Here is a 25,083-nt window from a genome sequence, read left to right as displayed (position 1 = left end):
AGCGACACCACATAAAGGGCTTTAAAAGAAATGCCACAGTCGGGCGTCTGAGCGACACCACATAAAGGGCTTTAAAAGAAATGCCACAGTCGGGCATCTGAGCGACACCACATAAAGGGCTTTAAAAGAAATGCCACAGTCGGGCGTCTGAGCGACACCACATAAAGGGCTTTAAAAGAAATGCCACAGTCGGGCGTCTGAGCCACACCACAAAAAGGGCTTTAAAATAAACAATCATAGTGAATATCCCGGAGGTAGAACCATCCCAGAGATACTCGATAATAACCATAATATCATGGGTTAGTCAACAATAATAATAATCATAGTTATCACAAGTCACGAGTAGTAATTCCATTTCTGGTTAACCGTTTCACCTCCGAAGACCGACACTAAGACCGACACCTGACCCATCCCAGACTGTAATCCTTAACCATGGACACGGCTATTCGAATAGGTTTATTCTCTGCAGAGGGTGTACTCTTTACCCACGAGTAACGGATTTCTTTAGTCCATCGGGACTAATTCCGCCTATGGTCTTTTTGTTGAAAACACACCTAACTTGCACACACCAGCTTAACTCACACGTGTCTGGAATCACCCACGACACCTGTTAAGCAAACTCTAAGTGGGGAGGCTACAACCTCGCGTAGCATGGGATCGAATTTATATCGCGCGCTCTAAGGGGTGGCCTCCCCTCTCGGTCCCAACCGGAAACACCCATGCCCCCGGACCAGGTGGCCTGCCTACCAGCTACAACCGGTATCTTCCACCATGGCCTCTCTGTATGGTGTGTGCTAGAAAAAGGTTGACAACTTACTGAACCGTACTCTACTTGCTGTAGAGACGAGTGGTAGTACGAAACAAGTATGGGGGTTACTGGCAGAAGACTCGATCTACAGTCGACTCAGGAGGTTTAGGTATTCCCTGCATGGTTAGTATAACGAATATATTTCAACCAACAGAGTCACTGCTCATATCACCTTACCATGCCATACCAGACATAACCGTCCCGACGGAGACCGGCGACAAACTCATGCCTACCCAAGGCAGAGGTTTTCCCGGGTTCCTACCGGTATGCATGCAAGGCACATGAGGGTGATTATCATCACAAGTGTGTTCATTTCCAACAGCCTGGAAATCACTAATATGCACTCATGCATATGATCATACCACATGAAATAACGAGTCCTTTGAAATGCGGTGGTGCTATAAATGTATCCACGATCACACCAAAAAATATTATGCCGGGATTCAGAATGCTTGCCTTCAATGTTGTGGAGGGGTGAGGTGCTCTCCAAAACTTTGAAAGTTTCTTCTCTCTCCCCAAATTCCTATTTAAAAATATATTTGAATTAACACACATTTCAAAAACAGTACAAAAAAGTTGTTTGAAATTTTTTCAAATAAATCTTAAAATAAATTAGACCAAATTTGAGGAAGGTAGGAAAAAGAATCAACTCATTTGGAGTTATATTTAAAAAGTTATAGCCAGTCAAAGATTTGGTCAAATCTGTTTTTAAAATAAAACAGAAAAGAAAACGTTTCAGATAGAAATACGCTTTCGGAGCCGGGAAAACGTACTGGGTGGATTACGTCTTCACTTAAACACGCGTGGCGGCGGAGTGGGTCACTGACAGTGGGTCCACGGGGCCCACTAGTCAGGTTTGACTAGTCTCTCTCCCTCTCCTTCCTCTGTCCCGAGCGGAGGCGGAGCTCCGGCGATCGTCGCCGGCGACTGGCGGCTCCTCGCGGGGCCCCAAGGGCGGGGATGGATGCGCCACTCCAGTGCGGTCATCCCGGTGGTTGCCAGGCCGGTGGGGACGGAGGGAGCTGCCGGCGGCGAGCATTGCGGTGGAGGAGGCCTCGGTGGCGAAGTGGTTTTGTGGCGGCGATGGCTCCCGATCAAAATCAAGTAGGGGGTTGAGTTCCTGGAAGGAAAGAGGGGTTCTTGGTGAAGAGAACGGAGAGGGGGAAGTACTGGAGGTGCCGGATTGGCCGGGGCGGTGGCGGCGGCAGGAGTTGCCGGAGATGAGGAAGGAAGCTCTCCTGGGTCGATTGGCGAGCTGGGGAAGCGTCATTGGGGTGGCCTAAGGTTGCCCGTCTGCGGGAACGGCCCGGGGCGTCCATTTATAAGCGAGGCAAGGCGGTTCCGCGGCGGCCGTGGATAAGCTTCCGGCGAACCGATGTTCTGTAGCAGCAGGGCATCGTGGCGGCGACGAGCGCTAGCGGACATGGCTGTGGATGAGCTCGCGCTGCTCCAGGGGCCAGGTGGCGAGCGGGAGGGGTTTGGGCGGCGCTGCCCGTGGCTAGAGCCACTGCGGACGCCGGAGTGCCGCCAAGAACGCTCTGGCGGCGGCGCTGTAGCGTGCCAGGGTGGTTTGGCGCGATGCTGCGAGGCGGGGAGTGCGTGACGAGGTGCTGCCGTGTGGGCCAAAGCCAGGGGGCCAGCGTGTCGGCTCGGGCGCAGCATCGTGCAATACGTGCGCTCTGGGCGCGTCCAGTGCACGCACTGAGTGTGCTCGACGAAATGCCCGAGCATGCTAGGAGTCGCGGTTGAGGCTGGGGGTTAACAGGTCTAGGTTTGGGCTTGCAAGGAGATCAGTGGACAAGCTGGTTTGGTCAGGGGATTAGGTTCACAGTGCAATGCCAAAACTCATGTCAAAACAGATCATGCCCATAAGGTGTTTGACAAAATGTTGGCACTTAGGCAGGTCTTGGAGTGGCCAAAAACTCCAGATGGTGGTCTCTTTAGATGTACAAGAGGGTGGTGAGGTTAGTTGGCCAAAAGCAGAAACTTGCTAGTGTAAGTTTTACAAAACTTCAATTCTGGACAGGAAATAAATAGCATTATTTCATGAACCAAAAATGATCCAAAAGGTGCATGCTCCTGGACTTAAGGGTTTAACATGGAGGACTACAAGTAGAAAAAGTAATCATGGATATAGGAGCAACTAAAATGGTGGTTGCTGTACAAATCCTCAAATTGGACCAGAATGGAAAAGAGGTTGATTCACTCAAAATTTCAAAGAACAACCCTGGATTTTTGCACAAAGTGGAATAATATGCTCCTACTGACCTCCCCTAATTTTGGTAGAAGTTTTAAAGAAATATTTAAATGGGTTGCAGTGCAAAATGCACTCTGGACCAGAGAAGAAAAATTGAGTGTAGGGCTCAAAATATTTCATGAATGAAATATATTTTTGCATAAAAGTGATTTAAAAACATCACATGACATCTCCAAATTTTTGTGGGAATTTTAAGTGAATCTATCAAATGGTTGTAGTTCAAATATGGCCATTTAACCTTGAAAATCCATTCTCAAGAAAGTAAAGATCAAGCAACTTAAATTAGTTAATTAGTTATACTGATAAAAGGAAAGTTTTTCTTGAGAGGTTAAACAAGTCCAATAACATATTTGAAAAGTTTTCTCTTTGGGAAAAACTCATCATAACAGGGAAGGAAATGATTTAAAAATCAAAATGGAGCTCAGAAATCCAAAGTTTTAATTCCTGGCAAATTTTTTAATTCATTAAAACAAGGCCAAATTTTTGGGGTGTCACAACACTAACCCCCTTAAGAAAAATCTTGTCCTCGAGATTTGTTAAAAGCGGTGTTAAGAAAATAATTACGCAATAAAGATGTGGCTACAGTGAGAGGGCAATAAGTGGTGAAAAACCACAGTGTGAAAACTGGTGCTGCGTGGAAGAGTCTACGGTTCGGGACAAAATCGTGAGATTTCTACGCTGGATATAAATTTAGAGTAACTCCTAAATTTAAATATACGCTGGTCGTACCCGAGAGCACAGTGCTCCCTCTGGCTGATAGGTGGACCCGGGGTCCACTGTCAGTCTCCTCTTCTCCCTCTGGTTCTTTCTTCTACCTCCTCTCTCCCGCGCGCTTTCTCGCGCTTTCTCTACCGGTGATGCCTAATGCGTAGGGCATCTAGGCCGTACCGTGGTAGTGCGCGGCGTGCTAGCTGCCGGTGCAGCGTGCACTCACCTCACGGGCCAGCGCGCTGTCGGCACTGCACGCGGATTCGACTCCGAACACCGGCGTTCGGCGACGAGCGGCGTTGGTGGACTTCGCCCACCGTACACCGAGCTCGAGCTATAAAAACGGCCGGGGTGACTCTCTCTTCTTCCTCACACCTGGCCTCACTTCTCCTCCTCCTTCTTTCTCCATTACTGCTTACAGAAGCTCGGGTGAGGCTCTAATGGCGGAGGCGATGCCGGACTGGTTTGTGATCCTGATATGCGGAGGGCTGGCGACACTGCTGGGGCTCTCTGTGCTCCTGTGCGCGATGATCTTCGACGAGTGTCGCGACGCTGCGGCTCGGGTGTTGGCTCTCCGCGGTGGTGGTGATCATGAGGAGTAGATGGAGTGTGCCGGGTGCTAACTGTTGTTAGGGGGTGATTAGCTGGATGTAACACCGTTGCAAGGTTTTGCAAACAGTGTATGTGTCCGAATGATTATGGTTGTGAGTCTGCTGCGTGGTGCTGTGTGAAATTAAATAATCCACGTCGTGAGAAGGGCAGGTGTAGCAACTCAGGGAAAAGAAATCTCACTCCAGGATTTTGCGAGGGAAAAACAGTTAATTTAAAGGAGCATAAACCACAACAAAAACTACACACATTAGTAGAAGCCAAAATAATTGACTCGTCGCACAAATTTGGGGTACCATGCATAAGATACACGCAAATATAAATGCTGCAAAAACAAATACAGTAGTGACATCTAAAATGAAAATGGTAACTGGACGGGGTCCTGATAAAATGTCTCTGGTAAAGGAATACACTCCTCTTCTATCGGAGGAAGTGGATTGACCAGTCGATGTATGCGTCTCTCCGGGTCGGGTCTCAGTGGTCTACCGATGGCAATCTGAGGATTTAAATCTGCGAGGCTCTGGAGATAATCCATCACTCGCTGGTTCAAATGCTCTTGAGCAATGATGTACTGGATAAGGTTGGCCAGAACTGGGTCTCTCTCAATACGTTCACCGGGAAAAGATGTTACTTCTCCGGGTGCTGCACGACTCGGAAAGTAATAATATCCTCATTCGCGGGCATAGGGTACTGCGGATCGAAGACGAGCAATCGCTTCTTTCATAGTAGCTTCTATGGCCAGGTGTGGGGTTGGCATAGATTTCCCCATGAAGGAAACTTCCGTTGGATCTTGATTGGAGTCTACGGGAGGGATGTGTACTGCTGCCCAATATTCTGAGGTGGATGGGGTGATCCTTGATTTGAACAGCTCGTACTGAGGTGGCTGGGTAGAACCCATGGTACTGCGGGTAAAATCCCACAATATTTTGACAAAGCTACCTGGGGTTGCATCTGGGGTTCTCAGATGAATGCTGGGGCTCGGCATGACAGGAAAAAGTGCGAGTGTGGTGCACAAAGTGAGGGTTGCTGGGTAAGGTCACAAGGTGGCCTTTATATAGCAATGGAGCCGGATCGTTTTACCGTGGTGAAAGGTAATAAATTTGCCAGCTTAGCTCCAAAGGTCGGGTCAGTGTCAGAGATACACATATCTCATAAAGAGACGCGTTACTGTGGTTGTTGTCGGGTTGGTTTTGGTAGTTGTGCCTGGAAAAATATGCAACTATGCGCTGACCAAAAATGCAAGGCCACTATTAAAACAGAGGCACAACGACAGGCTGCGTTAATATACACGGTCGCATGATTACAAAGCGAGGATACACTAAAACTCGGTGCTACTCATACGGCTTAGTCTACCTCGTTTATGTCTAAACGGGCGTGCCTGGTGGATGTCGAGGCTTCTCCACGTGTCTCACTGCCGGGATTTGTCGGAGATGGCGGAGGAACTGCAGGGTCGGGGTAGTGATGATGACCATCGCGGGGATTGTTAGCCACAACCCCGTTGGAGTGTGCTCCCAAAAGGCGACGAAGCACTTCTGGGGTCATCAAAGCATCTCGGCTGATGGCTGGAGCTGATCTCGGGGTCTCGATCGGTTGTCCAAACAGCACGACTGGGTTGTCGGCGTTGGGTTCGTTTTCTTCTCTCGCCGGGGCTCGACGAACCAGCTCTCCACGAGCTGCGATTAGATCAATAGTGATCTGGTCGAACAGTGCCTCTAGTGCACTTACATAGCGCACTAGGTGCAACAAGGCGGGGTCCATCTCGTGATCTCCGTTGGCAACTTGGGGTGGTCTACCATACCCTTCACGTCTGGGGTAGTAGTGGAACGAGCGACAGTTAACTCTGGGCGACAAGTGCCTGAGATGAACTATAGCCTCTCGAGCGGCTAGCTGGATGGCTTGTCACTCAAAGGAAGTTGTCCTTCCAGTGAACCTGTAGGGGCGCTCGGGTGCTAGACCCCTACCGTAGATGTGCACAGTGGCCCAGAATTGACGGTCTTCACCGCTCATGGGTCCTTGATACACAACATATTCTGGTGGCTCTTCTAACGCATAGGCACGACGGATGAGGTTTGCGAGTATGGTCACAAAACCTCCAAGGTTGGTTGCTGTGGTCTCGTTGTGCACTATGGGTCCAGGCATTGCAGCTTGGTTTGGGGGTAGAGGCTGTGATGTGCTGTGTTGGGACTAGCGTGCCCTTTTATAGGAAAAAGGGGGCGGAGTCTTCCTTCGCACGCTTGCAAGAAAGGACTATTTAGGGGCCGGTCACTGGCGCATGAGTGACAGGTTAGGTTGATAGGTTGGGCACCGACTGCCAAAAGGTGTTGGGTCACTTTGTGGCTATCTTGCACGAGAAGCTTGGCTGGGGTTTGGCTAAGGTCTAGTGGGTTGGTTTGCCTAAGTTTATTGACCTGGCTAAGATAGGATTAGCCAATGGTCAGCCTGGCTCTGATACCAAGTCTATCACGACCGGTTCTCCGGACATAAATTTCCAGAAAAGACCGTCGTGCTCATCAGCCCCAGGATTACTGTTAGCTGATGAGGCTCCAACTTGATACAGAAATTCCAAGCAGAATACAACATATGTAGTACAAGACCATTCTGGCCTGTGAGTACAACAAATGGTTTCTAGTGGTTGATGGCAGAAGCGGTTTGTGAAACATCAGTGTCTATGGGGCTCCATTTCCCACAGGAACAGCTGACCAGGTTAACTCCTATCTTCGCGAGGCTGCTATCTCCATTGTGTGGGTTCCGGGGCTGGCATCGCGTCGTTCCTCTCCGAGCAAAAAATCTGGCCAAGACAATAGCCAGGGACAAGCCAGTGAGTACTTTGAATGTACTCGCAAACATTATGAACACATGTATAATATAACAATGATGTGCTAAAAATATTTTATGCTCATGACGTCAGTCACAAAAGATAAATGAAACTCTGATGCGTGCAAGCAAGTTATTTATAAAAAAGCAATAACATGGTAGTATAAAAATTTATGAAACAAATAACAAGCAATGCCACAGTCGGGGGTCTTAGCGACACCACATAAAGGGCTTTAAAAGAAATGCCACAGTCGGGCGTCTGAGCGACACCACATAAAGGGCTTTAAAAGAAATGCCACAGTCGGATGTCTGAGCGACACCACATAAAGGGCTTTAAAAGAAATGCCACAGTCGGGCGTCTGAGCGACACCACATAAAGGGCTTTAAAAGAAATGCCACAGTCGGGCGTCTGAGCGACACCACATAAAGGGCTTTAAAAGAAATGCCACAGTCGGGCGTCTGAGCGACACCACATAAAGGGCTTTAAAAGAAATGCCACAGTCGGGCGTCTGAGCGACACCACAAAAAGGGCTTTAAAATAAACAATCATAGTGAATATCCCGGAGGTAGAACCATCCCAGAGATACTCGATAATAACCATAATATCACGGGTTAGTCAACAATAATAATAATCATAGTTATCACAAGTCACGAGTAGTAATTCCATTTCTGGTTAACCGTTTCACCTCCGAAGACCGACACTAAGACCGACACCTGACCCATCCCAGACTGTAATCCTTAACCATGGACACGGCTATTCGAATAGGTTTATTCTCTGCAGAGGGTGTACTCTTTACCCACGAGTAACGGATTTCTTTAGTCCATCGGGACTAATTCCGTCTACGGTCTTTTTGTTGAAAACACACCTCACTTGCACACACCAGCTTAACTCACACGTGTCTGGAATCACCCACGACACCAAAGCCAGGGGGGCCAGCGTGTCGGCTCGGGCGCGGCATCGTGCAATACGCGCACTCTGGGCACGTCCAGTGCACGCACTGAGTGTGCTCGACGAAATGCCCGAGCATGCTAGGAGTCGCGGTTGAGGCTGGGGGTTAACAGGTCTAGGTTTGGGCTTGCAAGGAGATCAGTGGACAAGCTGGTTTGGTCAGGGGATTAGGTTCACAGTGCAATGCCAAAACTCATGTCAAAACAGATCATGCCCATAAGGTGTTTGACAAAATGTTAAGGGCACTTAGGCAGGTCTTGGAGTGGCCAAAAACTCCAGATGGTGGTCTATTTAGATGTACAAGAGGGTGGTGAGGTTAGTTGGCCAAAAGCAGAAACTTGCTAGTGTAAGTTTTACAAAACTTCAATCTGGACAGGAAATAAATAGCATTATTTCATGAACCAAAAATGATCCAAAAGGTGCATGCTCCTGGACTTAAGGGTTTAACATGGAGGACTACAAGTAGAAAAAGTAATCATGGATATAGGAGCAACTAAAATGGTGGTTGCTGTACAAATCCTCAAATTGGACCAGAATGGAAAAGAGGTTGATTCACTCAAAATTTCAAAGAACAACCTTGGATTTTTGCACAAAGTGGAATAATATGCTCCTACTGACCTCCCCTAATTTTGGTAGAAGTTTTAAAGAAATATTTAAATGGGTTGCAGTGCAAAATGCACTCTGGACCAGAGAAGAAAAATTGAGTGTAGGGCTCAAAATATTTCATGAATGAAATATATTTTTGCATAAAAGTGATTTAAAAACATCACATGACATCTCCAAATTTTTGTGGGAATTTTAAGTGAATCTATCAAATGGTTGTAGTTCAAATATGGCCATTTAACCTTGAAAATCCATTCTCAAGAAAGTAAAGATCAAGCAACTTAAATTAGTTAATTAGTTATACTAATAAAAGGAAAGTTTTTCTTGAGAGGTTAAACAAGTCGAATAACATATTTGAAAAGTTTTCTCTTTGGGAAAAACTTATCATAACAGGGAAAGAAATGATTTAAATATCAAAATGGAGCTCAGAAATCCAAAGTTTTAATTCCTGGCAAAATTTTTAATTCATTAAAACAAGGCCAAATTTTTGGGGTGTCACATGAACAGAGGGGAATCGGAGCCTGGAATGACACAAAATCCTAGAGTTGGCCGCGGCCCACCGTGGGCACCCTGTAGAGATACACACCCGAGCGGAGAACATGCAATTTCGAAACTAAATTAGGAACATTTAGCTGACTAATTAAATGACTCTGTTTTAGTAATATCAGATTCGTATTTGAACAACTAAGCTTGTTTAGCTTTATGGGTGGAGCAGTGCTATTATGACACGAAGCACGTATTTTGATCGTATAGTGATCATAAAAGGGGGAATTGTTTTTAGCAAAAGAGGGTTTCCCCTTCAATTTCTATTAAAGAAACCACCATGAAACCAACATGATCAATTAAACCCTAAGAATGACCATTTAAACCGTATTATGACTGTGCCATGGTAGATTTAAAGCTGCAAACCAGAGAAATGATATTTAGCATCTATTGTTTGCTTTGAACTAAGAACTAAATTCTAAGAGTTGAAAAGAAAGTAGAGTAACCAAGTTACGATCTATTTTTTGGTTGAGATCAAAAAGTTGAGGAGATATGAAGTACCACCTCTCTTGCGGCGCCGTGTAGGCATCAGGGGTGCGATGGCTATCAGTGGTGTTGAAGAAGATCTGCGACGGTAGATGGGTGCATCGTGGGATAAGTGCCGTTGCAATGGAAGAGAAGGTCGTGTGAGCGGCCCCGGCAAAGAGGACGACGACGCCGATGAATCAGGAGGATGCGATGCAAAGCTCTTGGTCCATCGCCGTGGATGAGAAACGTCCATCTCTACCAGTGGACGACGCGGTCTTGGTAGGCGCTCCAGCATGGTGGAGGATGGTGGCGATGGATGGGGTGGAGGACAGTGGCGATGGATGGGGTGGCAAACGGAGGAGGCTGGTGTGGTGATGGTGTTCTAGCACGGGCGGTGTATGAATGGGAAAATGGAGGGAGAGGTATGGGGAACCATGTTGGGACGTGCCTGTCTGAAATATGGGAAAGTTATGAACTTAACCCCTATTTAAAATTTGGACGCCTCATTGGTTCGGGATAGGACGGTAATCTTGCATCTCGACAATATTTGCCTAGAGTGATTTTGGGCGAGGAGAGGGTGTTTTGGCGCCCATGGTTGGCGCCCATGGTGTATGAACAGGGCTGACAGGTAGGGCGGTTGTGTCACGTCTGAGTGAAGTTACAACCTGTCCCTATTGAAAATATTTGCCTACATCGATTTTGGCCGAGTCGAGTTTGTTTTGCCGCCCACCATGTAAGAATGGGGGAATGGAGGGAGAAACAGAGGTCTTTCAGACGATCTTGAATCAAATGTGTTTTGCCGCCCATGTTTGGTGTCCACCGTGTTGGAATGGGCTCAGAGGCGGTCGTGTCAAATCTAATTGAAGTTACTAACCTACCCCTATTGAGAGCAGTGGAAATCGGGCCGATGGATTGTCCGTGTAATGGGTAGGCAGTAATTTCCATCGCCCAAACACTTGGCTTCGGGCAGCCGACGTGGGAGTGGACATTTTGCCGCTTCTTTCAAATTTTGGGACAATAAGCATCCACGTTTACCCTGGCAACTAAATTCAAATCCATTTTGTATTCCTGTACGAATCTTTATAAATCATTCTATGTGTTTTTATATATCTTCAAAACAATGACAAAGGTGTATTCCACTGTCATATATGAATATGATTCAAAAATGCTGATACTCAAATTCAGAAGCTAGAATCCAGTTTAAGGTGAATTCGAATATTTGGAACACTTTATGTCCAATTCAAAGGTCGCACGTAGCATAATGTGTACTCCCATTTAGATATGTACACAAGCGATGTATCAAGATTCAAATACCGAGTCAATCAACCAAGAATGTACATAACTAACAAACACATAAACACTTATCGAGTATATGGATCAATAATATCAACTAACGTACATAAGCCAAGACGCTGTACTTTTTTTGCTAGAACAACATCCTCTTTTTAGCGAAGCTACTACACCATCTTGGCCCTTTCCGATGCGTGCCACTTATGGTCCATCTATACTACTATTATTGCTGAATGCACATTCAGCCCGATTGGCATATTTGTAGGTCTGGCACAACAATCAAAATGAAATGTCTCTGAGTCTTATCAATTAATACAAACTTGTGCTCAAATAAAATTACAAACCAAAAAACAAAAAACAATTATTACATGATCTCTATAACAAATGGTTTGATTGATTACATGAACAAAGAACACAAAGGTTATTCAAGGATGGAAAGAACATTTCACCTATGATTTATCAAGTGGGAATTTAATTTCCTTTTTTCCTTCAGGGCCTTAACAATGCGGTCAGTCTCAGCTTGCTTCGTTTTGAAATCCACCAAATATTTAATGGTTATCTTGAGTACTGCTTGTGATTGTGTTGTTTGCTTCCTCAACATGTCAACTTCATCTCTAAGTGCAGAAGCAGAATCTCTTTCTACCACTAGTTTAGCCTCTAGAGCATCAGCAGTTGGCAATTCACAATGCTTGATTGGGCCGATGCCACTGTTGTGGGATGATACAACATCCATGGGGACCTCGCTCTTTGATCTTGGGCTAACCTGTTTTTCCATTAAAGTTCTGATTGGATTCTGAAAAGTTGAAGTTCGCAAAACATCTCAACTGGGAGTTATAACAGTAAACCAGTTAAACAAACAAGGAATTAAAGAGTTTCAATTGGATGCCGAAAAGTAGTTATTAACATCATTGTAACCGATAGTTGCAGCAGCAAAGCAGTTAAACAAACAAGTTTTGCAAAAGGTACCTGTTGTGGCTTTGGAGTTTCTCTTGGATCCTGAAAATTTGAGTAGCCAATAACGTGATTAGTGCAACCGGTTGCAGCAGCAAAGCAGTTAAACAAACAAGTTTTTCAAAAGGAACCTGTTGTGGCATTGGAGTTTCTCTTGGATACAGAAAAGTTGAGTAGTCAGTAACTTGATAAGAGCAACAAGTTACAGTAGCAAACCTGTTATACAAATATATTTTTGAAAATGTACCTGTTGTGCAATTGGACTTCCAATTGGATCCTGAAAACTTGAAGTTGGTAAGATGATTACAGCAACAAGTTGCAGCAGCAAACCAGGTAAACAAGAAAGTTTCTAAAAACATACCCATTGTGCCAACGGAGTTTCAGTTGGATCCTGCAAACTTGAATGTTAGCAATCAATAAATAAAGTTTTGCTAGAGCCATAAGAAACTAACATCAAACTAGTAAAACTAACCAGTTTTGGCAACATATTTAATTACACATGAACTAGTAAAACTAACAAGTTCTTGGCAACATATTAAAGTAAAAACTCGGTACCTTTTACCAGCAACAGAGACATCTGTAAATTTCTTTGATGTAAGCAAAATGATTCCAACACATATATAAGTTAAAAAGACGCTATCCCTCAAATAAACCTGACAGTTGTCTATCTATGAACATGCAAACATTACTAGTGCTACAAGTGATAACAACAGACCATTTAACAAACAAGGTATCAGAACGTAAGTTACACGTGAATTCTGCTCCACCCTAGAAGTACATAAGACTAGCTATCTACGTGCTTAAGTAGCTATTTAAGTTCAGGCAAATAGGTAATTCTTAACAGTAAGTATCAAACACATAGATAGGCGCGGTCTATAATAGGATTAACAGGCTATGGCATTATGTAATCAGTAGCAAACTAAATTAAGCCAAGAAATATAATTGAACAATTTTGCAATAACTGGCTAACTAAAATTCCGAGAAGCAGGTAACTGAACTTATGCTAGCTCTTTGTACAAGCACACTGCAACTTCTTTTTCACTTACAAGGTTCTATGAAGGAGTCCATGGCATCAATTGCTTGGATACGCAGTCCCAATTCTTCTTTCCTCCCACACTGCATTGGTAAGTCGAATGGTTAATCTGGTAAGATGGTGCATCCTTGATATGCTATATGAGGACGTGTAGTCAGACTAGTTGTAGCCACACACATCACACTGGCTTTTACTTTATATTTCATGCGATTACATTTGGCATATCGAGATCTAAGCAATCTACAGTAGGATGAAAAGACTGGAATCCTTCACATTATTGGTGATTTCATAGAAACAAGCAATTCAACCATTCTGTGGGTAAATCAAAAGCACCATTGTAATATTTTGCACTACCCCAATCATACATGCAAAAAGGGGTGGTGCCACCATAGGGGCTGGTATGGGCGGCCGCCTCGGGTGGCTGGAAAGTGTGCACCTAGTTTGAGTCATCCAGGTTGGCCCAGGCTAGTTTTGTTCGTTCCAACGCACGAGCAGGCAATGTAAAAAATGAAGAAAAATGTTTCAATTAGGATGGGCCAATAACGTAAGTGCAAGGCAGGCCCTATAGCAGGCTCGCGGCCCAAACAAGCGCCTTCTATATCGATCGACAACAGGAAAAATCCCAATTCGTTCACTCCAGCCTCCAGTCTGGTTCGCACCTAATCTATCCGCTGCTGGACAGACTGACACAGCACTTCCTCATGTCCTCGTTGGAGGGCGGTCGCCGGGCTTCAAGCGAACGGAAGGACAAAAAGATGAAGATCCAAACCTGGGTGTAGCCTGCGTGGAGCGGCAATAACACGGGCATGTCATGGAGCTTGCGCAAATGGACAGTCCCAGCTTGCAAGAGCAGCATGTGCAACAAGCAGGTGCATCACATCCCTGATTATAGCTAATTCAACTGTTTAATTTCTGGCTAATAGTTAAACCTGATGGTGTTGTAAAACTGCTTGTATGTAGGGAATCTATGAGAAAATGAAACCAATTTCTGCTTATTTTATAACTCCCCCAATCAATACTATTGGGGATATAACTACTGAGTGTAAACCGCCCAGGAGGGGCCGGTTCACCCTCAACTATATTGAAGGCCACGAAGACCCAGAAGATGGCGCTTTACTAATGAAGCTTAGAGGCCCGGAGCCCAAAGGCGGATTAGGGCCCATAGTGGTAAACCGCCATGGTTATGTAACTTGTATTGTAAGTTAGGAAAGGAGAGACCGAGCCGGACACTTGTATGAGCCGGCCTCGGGACTCTGTAAACCGGTCGGGCGTCAACCTGTGTATATATAGGGACGACCCGACGGCGGTTCAGGGACAAGAAACAACAACTCATGAGCCATGCATAGCGTGTTTTGCTCCCTAGTAACCGAGATCCCAATAATTCCATCACAACTAGACGTAGGCTTTTACCTTCATCGAAGGGGCCGAACTAGTATAAAAACTCTCGTGTCCTTTGTCCGGTTTAACCCCTTTAAGCTAACCCGTCGCGATGGCTCCACGACTAAGTCCTTTCACGAGGACATCTAACGTGATATTTCCATGACAGTTGGCGCCCACCGTGGGGCTATCGCATGATGGTTTCGAGTTCTTGAAGGGCAGCTTCGAAGGGCTCAAAGGATACGCAGTGGGCCGGATGACCAAGAGTCGTCGCAGCAAGCTCTACATCGATGATGCAGGCTGGGCCCCCGACGCCGGCTCAATTGAGTATGGGTACCGGGTCCCCTTCGGAGGAATTCACTTCTTCATCGGCAAGATCAGCGAACCGGGCCCTGAGCCGGACATCTGCACCGACCTCGTCGAGACGGCTCAGCGTGCAAGTCCTGCCCGGATTTAGCCCGCCATGAAGCGTGCGTTCGTAGGATGTGTCCATGGGATCGGATCTGAACCGGTGTCCGAAGGTGAGACGCCTATTTATTCTGATGGTGAGTCATGCACCGGCGAAACTGAGTCCTTGTACCAAGTTCATGACGGTTTGTACGAAGGGTATTCCGATGGCAGTAGTATTCCGGAATTTCTTGAACCGCCAAATCGAGTTGCAATCTTCATGGCCGGTACACAACCAACTTTGCAGAATTCTACTGCGGCGGCATTGGGTTCCGGACCAGCAGTTGGGGTAGGAGGCCCCGCGCGCCGGCCGGCTCAAGTTCTGTCCAGTTTGTTGGACGCCTGGACGACGTTATTGGCCACAGCAGTTACCCCGGAGACTCAAGATCGGCATAACACAGAAGTCACTAAGCTACGGGATCAGATAACGCATGCTAAGGAGGACTTGGCGGCTGAGGAAACCAGGATGGCTGAGGAACGGGCCGCTTTAGATGCCCAGGCGCAGAGGATTGAGGCTGAAAATTATCGACTTTTGCTCGATCAGAATGCCTCGAATGAAGTATTGAGGAGGAGACATCAATCTTGCTTGCCGGCGGATTACAATGTGATGAACCTCTTCAGTACGCCAGGGGCATGGACCATCAACCCGGCAGCGGTAAACTAGACTGTCGTGCCAAGGACCGGAGCGCCGGATCAGCCTCAGGTGATGGGTCCACCCCGACAAACAGATAACCCGCCGCGGTACACAACACCCCCGCCGGGTCACTTTTCTACCCCGTTGGATAACATGATAGCAGCGGCATCCCGGCTGGCAGCTATTTCGATGGAGGGTGAATCGCCAGCGGCGGTTGAGACACGGCGGGCCAAGGATCTTCTTCAGACTGCCATGGTGCAGCTTACTCATACAGCTGAGACAGGATCCACACGACCCCCCGTCCGAGCAAAAGCTATAGCAGGCACATAGATGAACCGGAGGTGTCCAGCAGTGCGCGGGGCCGTAATGCCCCTCAAGGACCCAATCCGGCACGCGGTGAGGTGAATGCTCAAGACGTGGTGGACAATGGTAGAGCATGAAGGGAGGCCGCTTTAGCAGCACAATATGCGGGTCATCATCAACCCGCCCCAGTTCAGCCAGCAGCGTCAGTAGACCGAGGCACCGGGCTTGCCTTTAGTTCCTGGGGAGTGCCGTGTCTCATTCCAGCTCTCCGTAATGTGCGACTGCCCAAGGATTTCAAGGGTCCATGTAAAGTGCCTAATTATACCGCCAATCAACCACCTGAGGCGTGGGTGGAAAGTTATGAGATGGCAATGGAGATGCTGGATGTGGATGAAGCGGCCTGTGCCAAGTACTTCACGATGATGTTAGAAGGGACATCCCGTACTTGGTTGAAGAACCTGCCAGCCAACTCCATCGAATCATGGGACCAATTGAAGGCCCGGTTTATAGCAAATTTCAAGGATACATGCAAACAGCCTATGTCCATTGTGGATCTGGATGCCTGTGTTCAAGGAGAGAACGAGTCAACAACTCATTGGGTGCGCCGGGTTTTAGAAGTTTTGCATTCGTCGGACCGGATTAATGCTGGCCAAGCAATCATAACACTGGAGCGTAACTGCCGGTTTAAGTCATTGGAAATGAAGTTGGGACGGCTCAAGCGTCACTGCAACGACATGGGAACACTTATGGCAGCCTTGGTCAAATATGTCGATTCTGATAATACCAAGGATCCCGATTTTGATGAGGAGAAACCGGAGAAGGGAAAGAAGAACGACGGTGCAAAGGGACAGCATCACAACCAAGGGGGTCATGGGAATAATGGTAAGCGCAAAGCCGATAATTCAGATTTTGTGGCTAACACTAACATGCAGCGTCGAAAGGGTAAACCGCCCCAGCGCGGTGGTGGTATAAATCTGGAACGGATGTTAAACTAGCCCTGCCCAAAGCATGGGACCAACGAGGTTCCAGCAACACATCTTTGGAAGGATTGTTTCATCATGAAGGAGTTCAAAAACTCTGATCTCTTCCGGTATGATCAGGGTCCGTCAGGCGGTTCAGGTCCAGGTTTTCATGGTAGCGGCGGTTCAAACTCTGGATTTCAGAATAATCAGGGCAACCAGAACAATCAAGGTGGCAATAGCCAACAGAATAATCAGGGGAATCATCAGCAATCAGGTTTTCAAAGTCACCCAAAGCAATTGAATGGTGGGCAGTATCATGTGTTCACTACTAGCTTGTGCAAGCGTGATCAGAAGCTTCACAAGAGGGCAGTTAATGTTGTTGAACCGGCAGTACCACGTTACTTGCAGTGGTCCGACCAGCCCATCGTGTGGAGCAGAGAGGATCATCCACCCCGGGTTGATAATCCAGGTCACCTGGCTTTAGTGGTGGCACCTCAGGTGGGAGGATATAAGTTTACCAAAGTACTAATGGATGGAGGGAGCAGTATCAACATCCTGTACTATGAGACCTTCCGTCGCATGGGGTGGACAGACAAGAGTCTTAAACCGTCGAACACTATTTTTCATGGTGTAGTACCAGGTAAATCGGCATATCCTGTTGGCAAGATAGCTTTGGAGGTTGTGTTTGGTGATGAGCACGACTCTAGGTCTGAAACATTGACCTTTGAAGTGGTGAAGATCCAGAGCCCGTATCATGCACTGTTTGGACGGCCGGCTTACGCAAAGTTCATGGCGAGGCCCTGTTATATTTATTTGCAGCTCAAAATGCCGGGTCACAAGGGGACCATCACAATACATGGAAGTCAAAAGATCGCTTTGGACTGCGAGGAGGGTGATGCGGCCTATGCTGAGTCGGTTTGTGCTACAGAGGAGCTGAAATTCTATAAGGACAATGTTAATCCGGCAGACATGACCCCACTGAAGAAGCCCACCACTGAGCATGACCCGACCCTGGAGTTCAAACCGGCTGATGAGACTAAACTTGTTGACTTTGTCCTGGCAATTCATCCAAACAGTTTAGCATCAGCACCAATCTAGATCCGAAATAGGAAAGCGCGCTCATCGAGTTCATCTGTGAGAACCGGGATATTTTTGCATGGAAGCCTTCTGACATGCCAGGTGTACCAACTCGCTGAGCACACTCTCAATATTGATCCCAAGTTTAAACCGATCAAGCAGTTTCTTCGCTGCTTTAACGAGCAAAGACACAAGGCCATTGGTGAGGAGGTAGCCCGGCTGTTGGCTGCTGGTTTTTTCATCGAAGTGTTTCACCCTGAGTGGTTGGCTAATCCGATGCTGGTTCTTAAGAAAAACGGCACTTGGCGCATGTGTGTGGACTACACAGATTTGAACAAAGCTTGTCCGGTAGATCCTTTTTCTCTCCCACGTATTGATCAGATTATTGATGCGATGGCGGGTTGTGAGCGTTTGAGCTTCTTGGATGCTTATTCTGGTTATCATCTGGCAGTTAAGGACCAGGAGAAGACAGCCTTCATCACTCCCTTGGAGCCTTCTGCTATGTTTCTATGCCCTTTGGGCTCAAGAGTGCCCAGGCAACTTATCAGCGTTGTGTGCAGAATTGTCTTCACACTCAGATCGGGCGCAATGTTCACGCATATGTGGATGGCATTGTGGTAAAATCCAGGAAGAAGGAGACATTGGTAGATGACCTCAAGGAGACCTTTGACAATCTTCGGGTTTATAAGATGATGCTTAATCCGGACAAGTGTGTTTTTGGTGTTCCGGCAGGCAAGGTTTTAGGTTTTCTGGTGTCCAACAGAGGCATTGAAGCTAATCCAGAAAAGATCAAAGCGATTACGTCTTTGGCTAAACCGGCGTGTGTTAATGATGTTCAGCATCTGGCGGGTCAAATTGCAGCCCCGAGCCGGTTTATTAGCCGTTTGGGAGAGAAGACAATCCCTCTATATCAGATGTTGAAGAAAACAGACACTTTTGTCTGGAGTGATGCGGCTGATGCGGCGTTTGAAGACTTGAAGTGGCAGTTGGATGAACCGCCGATCCTTGCTGCTCCGGTTGACAAGGAGCCCTTATTATTGTACGTAGCTGCTAATGCCCATGCTGTCAGTGTGGCAATTGTGGTTGAGCGCAAGGAGGCTGGGAAGGAATATCCGGTTTAACGGCCGGTTTACTATATCAGTGAGGTGCTCATTGAGTCAAAGCAACGATATCCGCATTGGCAGAAGTTGGTATATATGATTTTTATGGCGAGTCGGAAGCTGAAGCAATATTTTCAAGGCCATCCCATTACAGTAGTCAGTTCAGCTCCTTTGGGTGATATAATTCAGAACAGGGAGGCAACTCGACGGGTTGCGAAGTGGGCAATTGAGCTTGGTCCACATGGGCTGAAGTATATGCCTCGGACATCTATCAAGTCGCAGGCGCTTGTTGACTTCATCAATGACTGGACCGAGTTACAGGCACCAGAGGACAAACCGAATAACACATACTGGACTATTCACTTTGATGGATCCAGGCAATTGGAGGGCTCGGGGGCTGGAGTTGTCCTTACTTCCCGTCGAGGTGATAAAATTCGTTATGTTCTCCGTTTAATGTTTCCCTGTACTAACAATGCAGCTGAGTACGAGGCTTTACTCCATGGTCTCCGTGTGGCCAAGGAGATGAATTTAACCCGGGTACGATGCTTTGGAGACTCTGATCTGGTGGCCCAACAAGTTTCTGGCACTTGGGATTCAAAGGACCCACTCATGGCGGCTTAGAGACGCGAGGTGGACATTGTGGCGGGTTACTTCAAAGGTTATCAGGTTGAGCATATTGATCGGCGCAAAAACAAAGCAGCAGATGCTTTAAGCCGGCTGGGATCTCAGCGTAAACCGGTACCACCCAATACCTTTTTAGATATCTTGCACAACCCGTCTGTCAAGTTGCCTACACAGGAGGATTTAGTTGTTCCTGTTCCGGAGGCCCAATTGGTAGCTTCTTTACATGTAATTCCGGATTGGACTGTTCCATATTTGGCGAATATGAACTGGGGCGAGCTACCAGATGATGAGGTTCTAGACAGACAGATAGTCCGGCGATCAAAGTCCATGGTTGTTCACAATGGCGAGTTACACCGCTGCAGCGTTTCAGGTGTATTCCAGCGTTGTGTTTCTCCTGAAGAAGGCCAAGAAATTATACGTGAAATTCATGAAGGGGATTGTGGTCACCATGCCGGTTCAAAGTCTCTGGTGGCTAAAGCTTTTCGTCATGGGTTCTACTGGTTGATAGCTCATGCTGATGCTGAGGATCTGGTAAAGAGGTGTGACGCTTGTCAGAAGTTTTCACGCCGAGCTCATGTTCCGGCTCAAGAGCTAAGGATGATTCCCATCACTTGGCCATTTGCTACTTGGGGGCTTGATATGGTGGGACCCTTTAAGCGCTCCAAGGACAAGAATACCCACCTGTTGGTGGCGGTTGACAAGTTCACTAAATGGGTTGAAGCAGAGCCCGTAAGCAAGTGTGATGCAGCTACGGCGGTTCAATTTCTCAAGAAGATCATCTTCCGTTTTGGCTTTCCACACAGCACCATCACGGATAACAGCACAAACCTTTCTAAAGGTGAGATGGAGGATTTCTGTCAGAGAGAGCACATCCGGATTGATGTAGCATCCGTGGCGCACCCCCAGTCCAATGGTCAGGCTGAGAGAGCCAATCAAGAAATCTTGAAGGGTATCAAGCCCCGGCTCATGGTTCCTTTAAAGCGGACGCTGGGTTGTTGGGTGCAAGAGTTACCTTCTGTGTTATGGAGCATCAACACCACCCCCAACAGATCAACAGGTTACACACCTTTCTTCATGGTTTACGGGGCAGAGGCGGTCCTCCCAAGTGATATTCGTCATGATTCTCCCCAGGTTGCCAATTATGTTGAAGTGGACAATGAGCAAGCACGCCAGGAGGCGTTGGACCTGTTAGATGAAAAACGGGACATGGCTTTGGCTCGTTCGGCGGTTTATCAGCAAGACCTGCGGTGTTATCACAGTCGCCGAGTTAAAACAAGAACCTTTCAAGAAGGCGACTTGGTGCTTCGGCTCATCTAGGATCAGACCGATATGCACAAGTTATCCCCACCTTGGGAAGGGCCCTTTGTGGTCAGCAAGAATCTGCACAATGGATCATACTACCTCATTGACGTTCGAGACAACTCACGCAGTTCTGAGGAGGAGACCCGGCGGCCGTGGAACATAGCTCTCCTTCGGTCTTACTACACTTGAGCCGTAGGCTTCTCTTATGTACATATTTTTATAATGTATATATTATGATCAATATAATAAACCGGCATCCTTGCTACGAGTAGGGCCTCTTCCGGTTTCTTCAAATATCTTTTGGTTACATGGGGGCTTCAGCTGACAAAGTAAAGTTCTTCCTGTTAAACCGGCTATCATGCCACAATATAGCTTGGGAGATTCACACCCACGGGGCCAAAGAGAGTGTGGATGCTATGCACAGCTCAAACATAGGCACCCATTGAGCACAGCTCACAAACATTACTTGGGGGCTCTTTTGTGCACTGCAACAAAGAGTTTGAAAGGACCCTTGTAATATGCTATCAAGCATGGCTTGGAAGCCTGGTGTATTCACCTAAAACCCCAGGTTAACCTGCCTTCATCAAGTAAGCCAATCCTATCCAGGTAATCCTGGCACGACCCGCCGAACGTTTGACAAGTCAATCTTATATAGACCCTGAACTTGCCAAAGTTAAAACAACGATTGGTTAGTTGGAGGCCCATCTTAAAAGGCTTTGCAAAATGGTTTAACTCAGCGGGCTGGCAACCCATGAAAAGCCTCGAATTTGGGCCTGGCAGCCCTTGAAAAGCCTTAACTACATGGTTTTATTTGCTTTTTGCCAAGTTTTTTCCCTTCTATTAACATTTATGTTAAACTGGTGTCGTTTGGCCCGGTATGGCTTTTCAGTCATTATAATAACCCGGTGTTTGTTAACCCAGCTTGGCTTTCAACTACAAGTTGTCTGACCATATTAATTATCAAACCGGTGTTACAAAACCCGGTCTGGCTTTGACTACATGTTGCCAGTTTGTTCATCTGGTGTTCATCGTAACCCGGCATGACTTATTACACATCAGCATTGCATGGTGGGAGTTATCAATACTCAAGATTTGGGTTTTCACCCTTACTACAATCAAAGTTGGTAAACCAACTAAGTGATTTAATATCACAGGTATGATCTATTTCATATTGTAATATTTATTTAGCCTTGGTAATCAACCAGGCTTTGTCTTGGGCATTATGACCCATCCGGCGGTAAACCGCCCGGACAATTCTTTTTATGCAGACATCCGGATCACATGAAATTATCACAGTATAATCAAGCATATCAAATATCATGACGGATCAACAAAAGTCATGCATCAGTACCACAGATCAAAGTATTTTAACTAGCCTATTACAAGGCGCTTTGAGGCCCAAAATAATGATTGTTTTTACACAGAACAAAGTCTGTGACAATAACCATATTGCCGGATCAAGACTCATCACCAGGTTGACGTGATGTTGATGGATCCTCAGGCGTCGGTTCAACCTCCACCTCCCCACCCAGTGGCTGGAAGTCAACAGTGGTCCAGTCAATCCGGGTTAAAGCTTCAAAGACAGCCTCGTTACTTATCAGATGGGACAGTTCAATATCAGGGGCATAAGTGTGCTTACGAATTGGCAGAATAAGATTCTGCACTTCCTTCACAGCAGTGTCAACTCGATGGTTGTTGGCATCATAGAAGGACTGATGAGAAGTCAAGTTCACCTCTTCAGCCAATTGACTTTCTACTCGATGCATCTCCTTAGTCAGGGCTTTCAGGGCTTCATTATCAAATGCTGACCCGTTTTCTTGTTCATCTGGATAGCCCTTGGCGATATCAACTGGATCCAGGTCAGCTACCCATGATTTGGCATGAGTCAGTGCTAACAAAGCACCAGCCCTGGCAGCAGATCGCTTCAACTCCTCTATCTAAGCAGGAGTCATTGAGAGCCTGGCCAAAGTATCCTTGATCAAGGTTGGTGCCGGTTTGTTGCACGAAGCTGCACAGATGACTCGTTGTGGACCAGTATACAGTTGCTCAATCAATGTGTAAGATGCCTTCAACTTCATCCGTATATCTGCGCCTAGATGAGCAATACGATTACCTGCAACGGTTTAAGAACTTAATGTTAAACCGGCAGAGTTGAAGAAACTTTAGAACAAGCTATTATAAACTACTTACCAAAAACTGCAGCTGTCATGACGTTCACTTGATGTTTCAGCCCAGTCAGCTCTTCCTCCATCGGTTTAAGAGCTGCTTCGACGTCTTCAGCCCGTTTCAAGAAAGCAGCCTTTTCGGTTTCCCAGTTGGTGCGTTCAGTTTTGAAGCCATCTTTCAACTGTTCCATGGCTGTCAAAGCGCTCTTTAGCTCTTCTTTGGCTTTAGAGGTCTCTTCTTGCTGGGACTTGATATTTTCTTGAAGATCGGAGATTTGAGACTCTTTGGTATTTATATCAGTCTGCAATCATCAGAAGAGGACGATGTTAAACTCTCTATCAAAGTCCCAAGCACATAACAAGTTATACACTTGGCACTTGGGGGCTAATGCGGATTGCTTCTTAAAACGGATATTTTAAAGTCCCAAGGCTCAATACAAGTATTAAACTTGGCACTTGGGGGCTAATGCCTAATTGATCAGTTAAATCCAGGGTGAAGGCAGTTGATAAAGACAAAATGTTAACAGAAAGTCCCGGTTCATCTTGATAAGGTAAACCGGCCCTTGGGGGCTACTCAGTTGAAGTATTCCTAATATTAGAAGACCCGGTTTGTCTACAAGAGATAAACCGGCCCTTGGGGGCTACAATGGAGTTGATATACATTGCAAGCAAATTTAAAGTGTTTTGAAGATTACCTCATAGCGCTCCTTCATTAAGTTCACCAAACCGGCCTCATAATCCCGGCTTGTGTACAGGCGGTTTAAGAATCCTGAATGAAGCTCCTTGGTGCTAAGGTTAACGAAGCTGGACAAATCTGTCTTCCCTTTCCCCTTGCCCATAGCAGCAAATTCCTCTTTGGTAGTATGTTTTTCCAAGACAACTGGGTTGCGAGGGGTAGTGTGAGCAATAACAGTGATAACAACATCATCATCGCCACCTTTTGACGGGCTGGGCGGATTGGCAGTATTCCTGGCCGGACTCGGCAGATCTTGGTCTTTGGCTAGGCTGGGCGGATCAGCACGAGAACTGGATGGGTTGACTTCTGGCGGTTCAATATAGGTATCCTGACTTTGAGGTACATGATCATCAATGGCAATGTCAGCATCTCTATTAGCGCCTTCTGAAATTCTATCTGCTTCAACCTCTTCAGTGGGGACAGTGGTTTTTGCTTTCTTACTCAGACAGGCTTTGGCACTGTAATATTGCACAAGAGATCAGTTGGTAAACTGGCGCAAGAAGACAAAGTTCAAGACAGTATACTTACCCAGGGACGGTCTTGAGGGGAGGCATTTGGGTAGTTGACGAATCACCAGAATAAGAGTTGGAAGTCACCTGATAATTCGAATCAGACGGATTAAGTGGATATCGGAAGCAACCCGCCAAAGGATAAGATTTTTCAGAAGAACAAGGAACCTCTGGACGGTGCTTCCGGGTTGGTGTATCCGGTAAACCGGAAGAAGTGACATGTTGGCCGCTATGCTGGGTTGTGCGACGACCTTCATGTTGATGTGTCTTAAAAGAAAATTGTGGATCCAAATGAGCAAGAGGGTGAGAGTGTTTTACTTTCCAAATTGCACGACGAAGTTTTTGAACCGGCACATGTTCTGAATCGGAAGAAAGGATATTACCTCAACATGGTCCGCACGACTGGCTTCTGCATCGTCCTGGTAATAATCATTGTCAATAAGGTGTACGAAAAATGAGCCAAGGGAGTCAAGTTCTACCTCGTTTTCCGATTCATCGACATCCTCGGGCGGATCAGAGGCCTCGACAGTTTTCTTCTTGCCTGCTTTCTTTATGACTTTGATTTTTGGGCGAGCAGCCCTCACCGTTTTGTCTGAAGTTTTTCTCTTCCAGAAAGGATCTTTGGCCTATCAAAACAAACAAAGGATTATCAGAACAATGTTAAAGCGGAGACGGATTAAAAAAGGTACAAAAGGTAAACTTCTTACTGCTGGCGATTTGTTGGAGGTGTAAAAAGGAGCCAATCCGGTCTTGCTGCATTAAGCGACCGGTTCATCTAGCATCTTCTTCACAGACTCAGTGACTTCCTCATCAG

At 46.5% G+C, this 25,083-nt stretch overlaps 1 protein-coding gene across 1 annotated transcript in view; it reads right to left on the bottom strand.

Annotated features, from left to right (window-relative positions):
- LOC123077570 (uncharacterized) overlaps positions 1-23,215 on the bottom strand; it is a 128,528-nt gene extending 105,313 nt beyond the window's left edge. The window contains exons 1-2 of the mRNA XM_044499862.1: positions 23,050-23,215; positions 22,892-22,972 (exon numbers count right to left, since the gene is read on the bottom strand). Coding sequence (XP_044355797.1) covers positions 22,892-22,972; positions 23,050-23,215 — 247 coding nt within the window. The remainder of the gene's footprint in view (positions 1-22,891; positions 22,973-23,049) is intronic.
- Positions 23,216-25,083: the final 1,868 nt, after the last annotated feature.

Source organism: Triticum aestivum, chromosome 1B (genome assembly GCF_018294505.1).
Source record: "Triticum aestivum cultivar Chinese Spring chromosome 1B, IWGSC CS RefSeq v2.1, whole genome shotgun sequence".
NCBI classification, from domain to species: Eukaryota; Viridiplantae; Streptophyta; class Magnoliopsida; order Poales; family Poaceae; genus Triticum; species Triticum aestivum.
The sequence above is the reverse complement of the archived record's forward strand: the minus strand, read 5'-3'. Positions and strand labels throughout refer to the sequence as shown.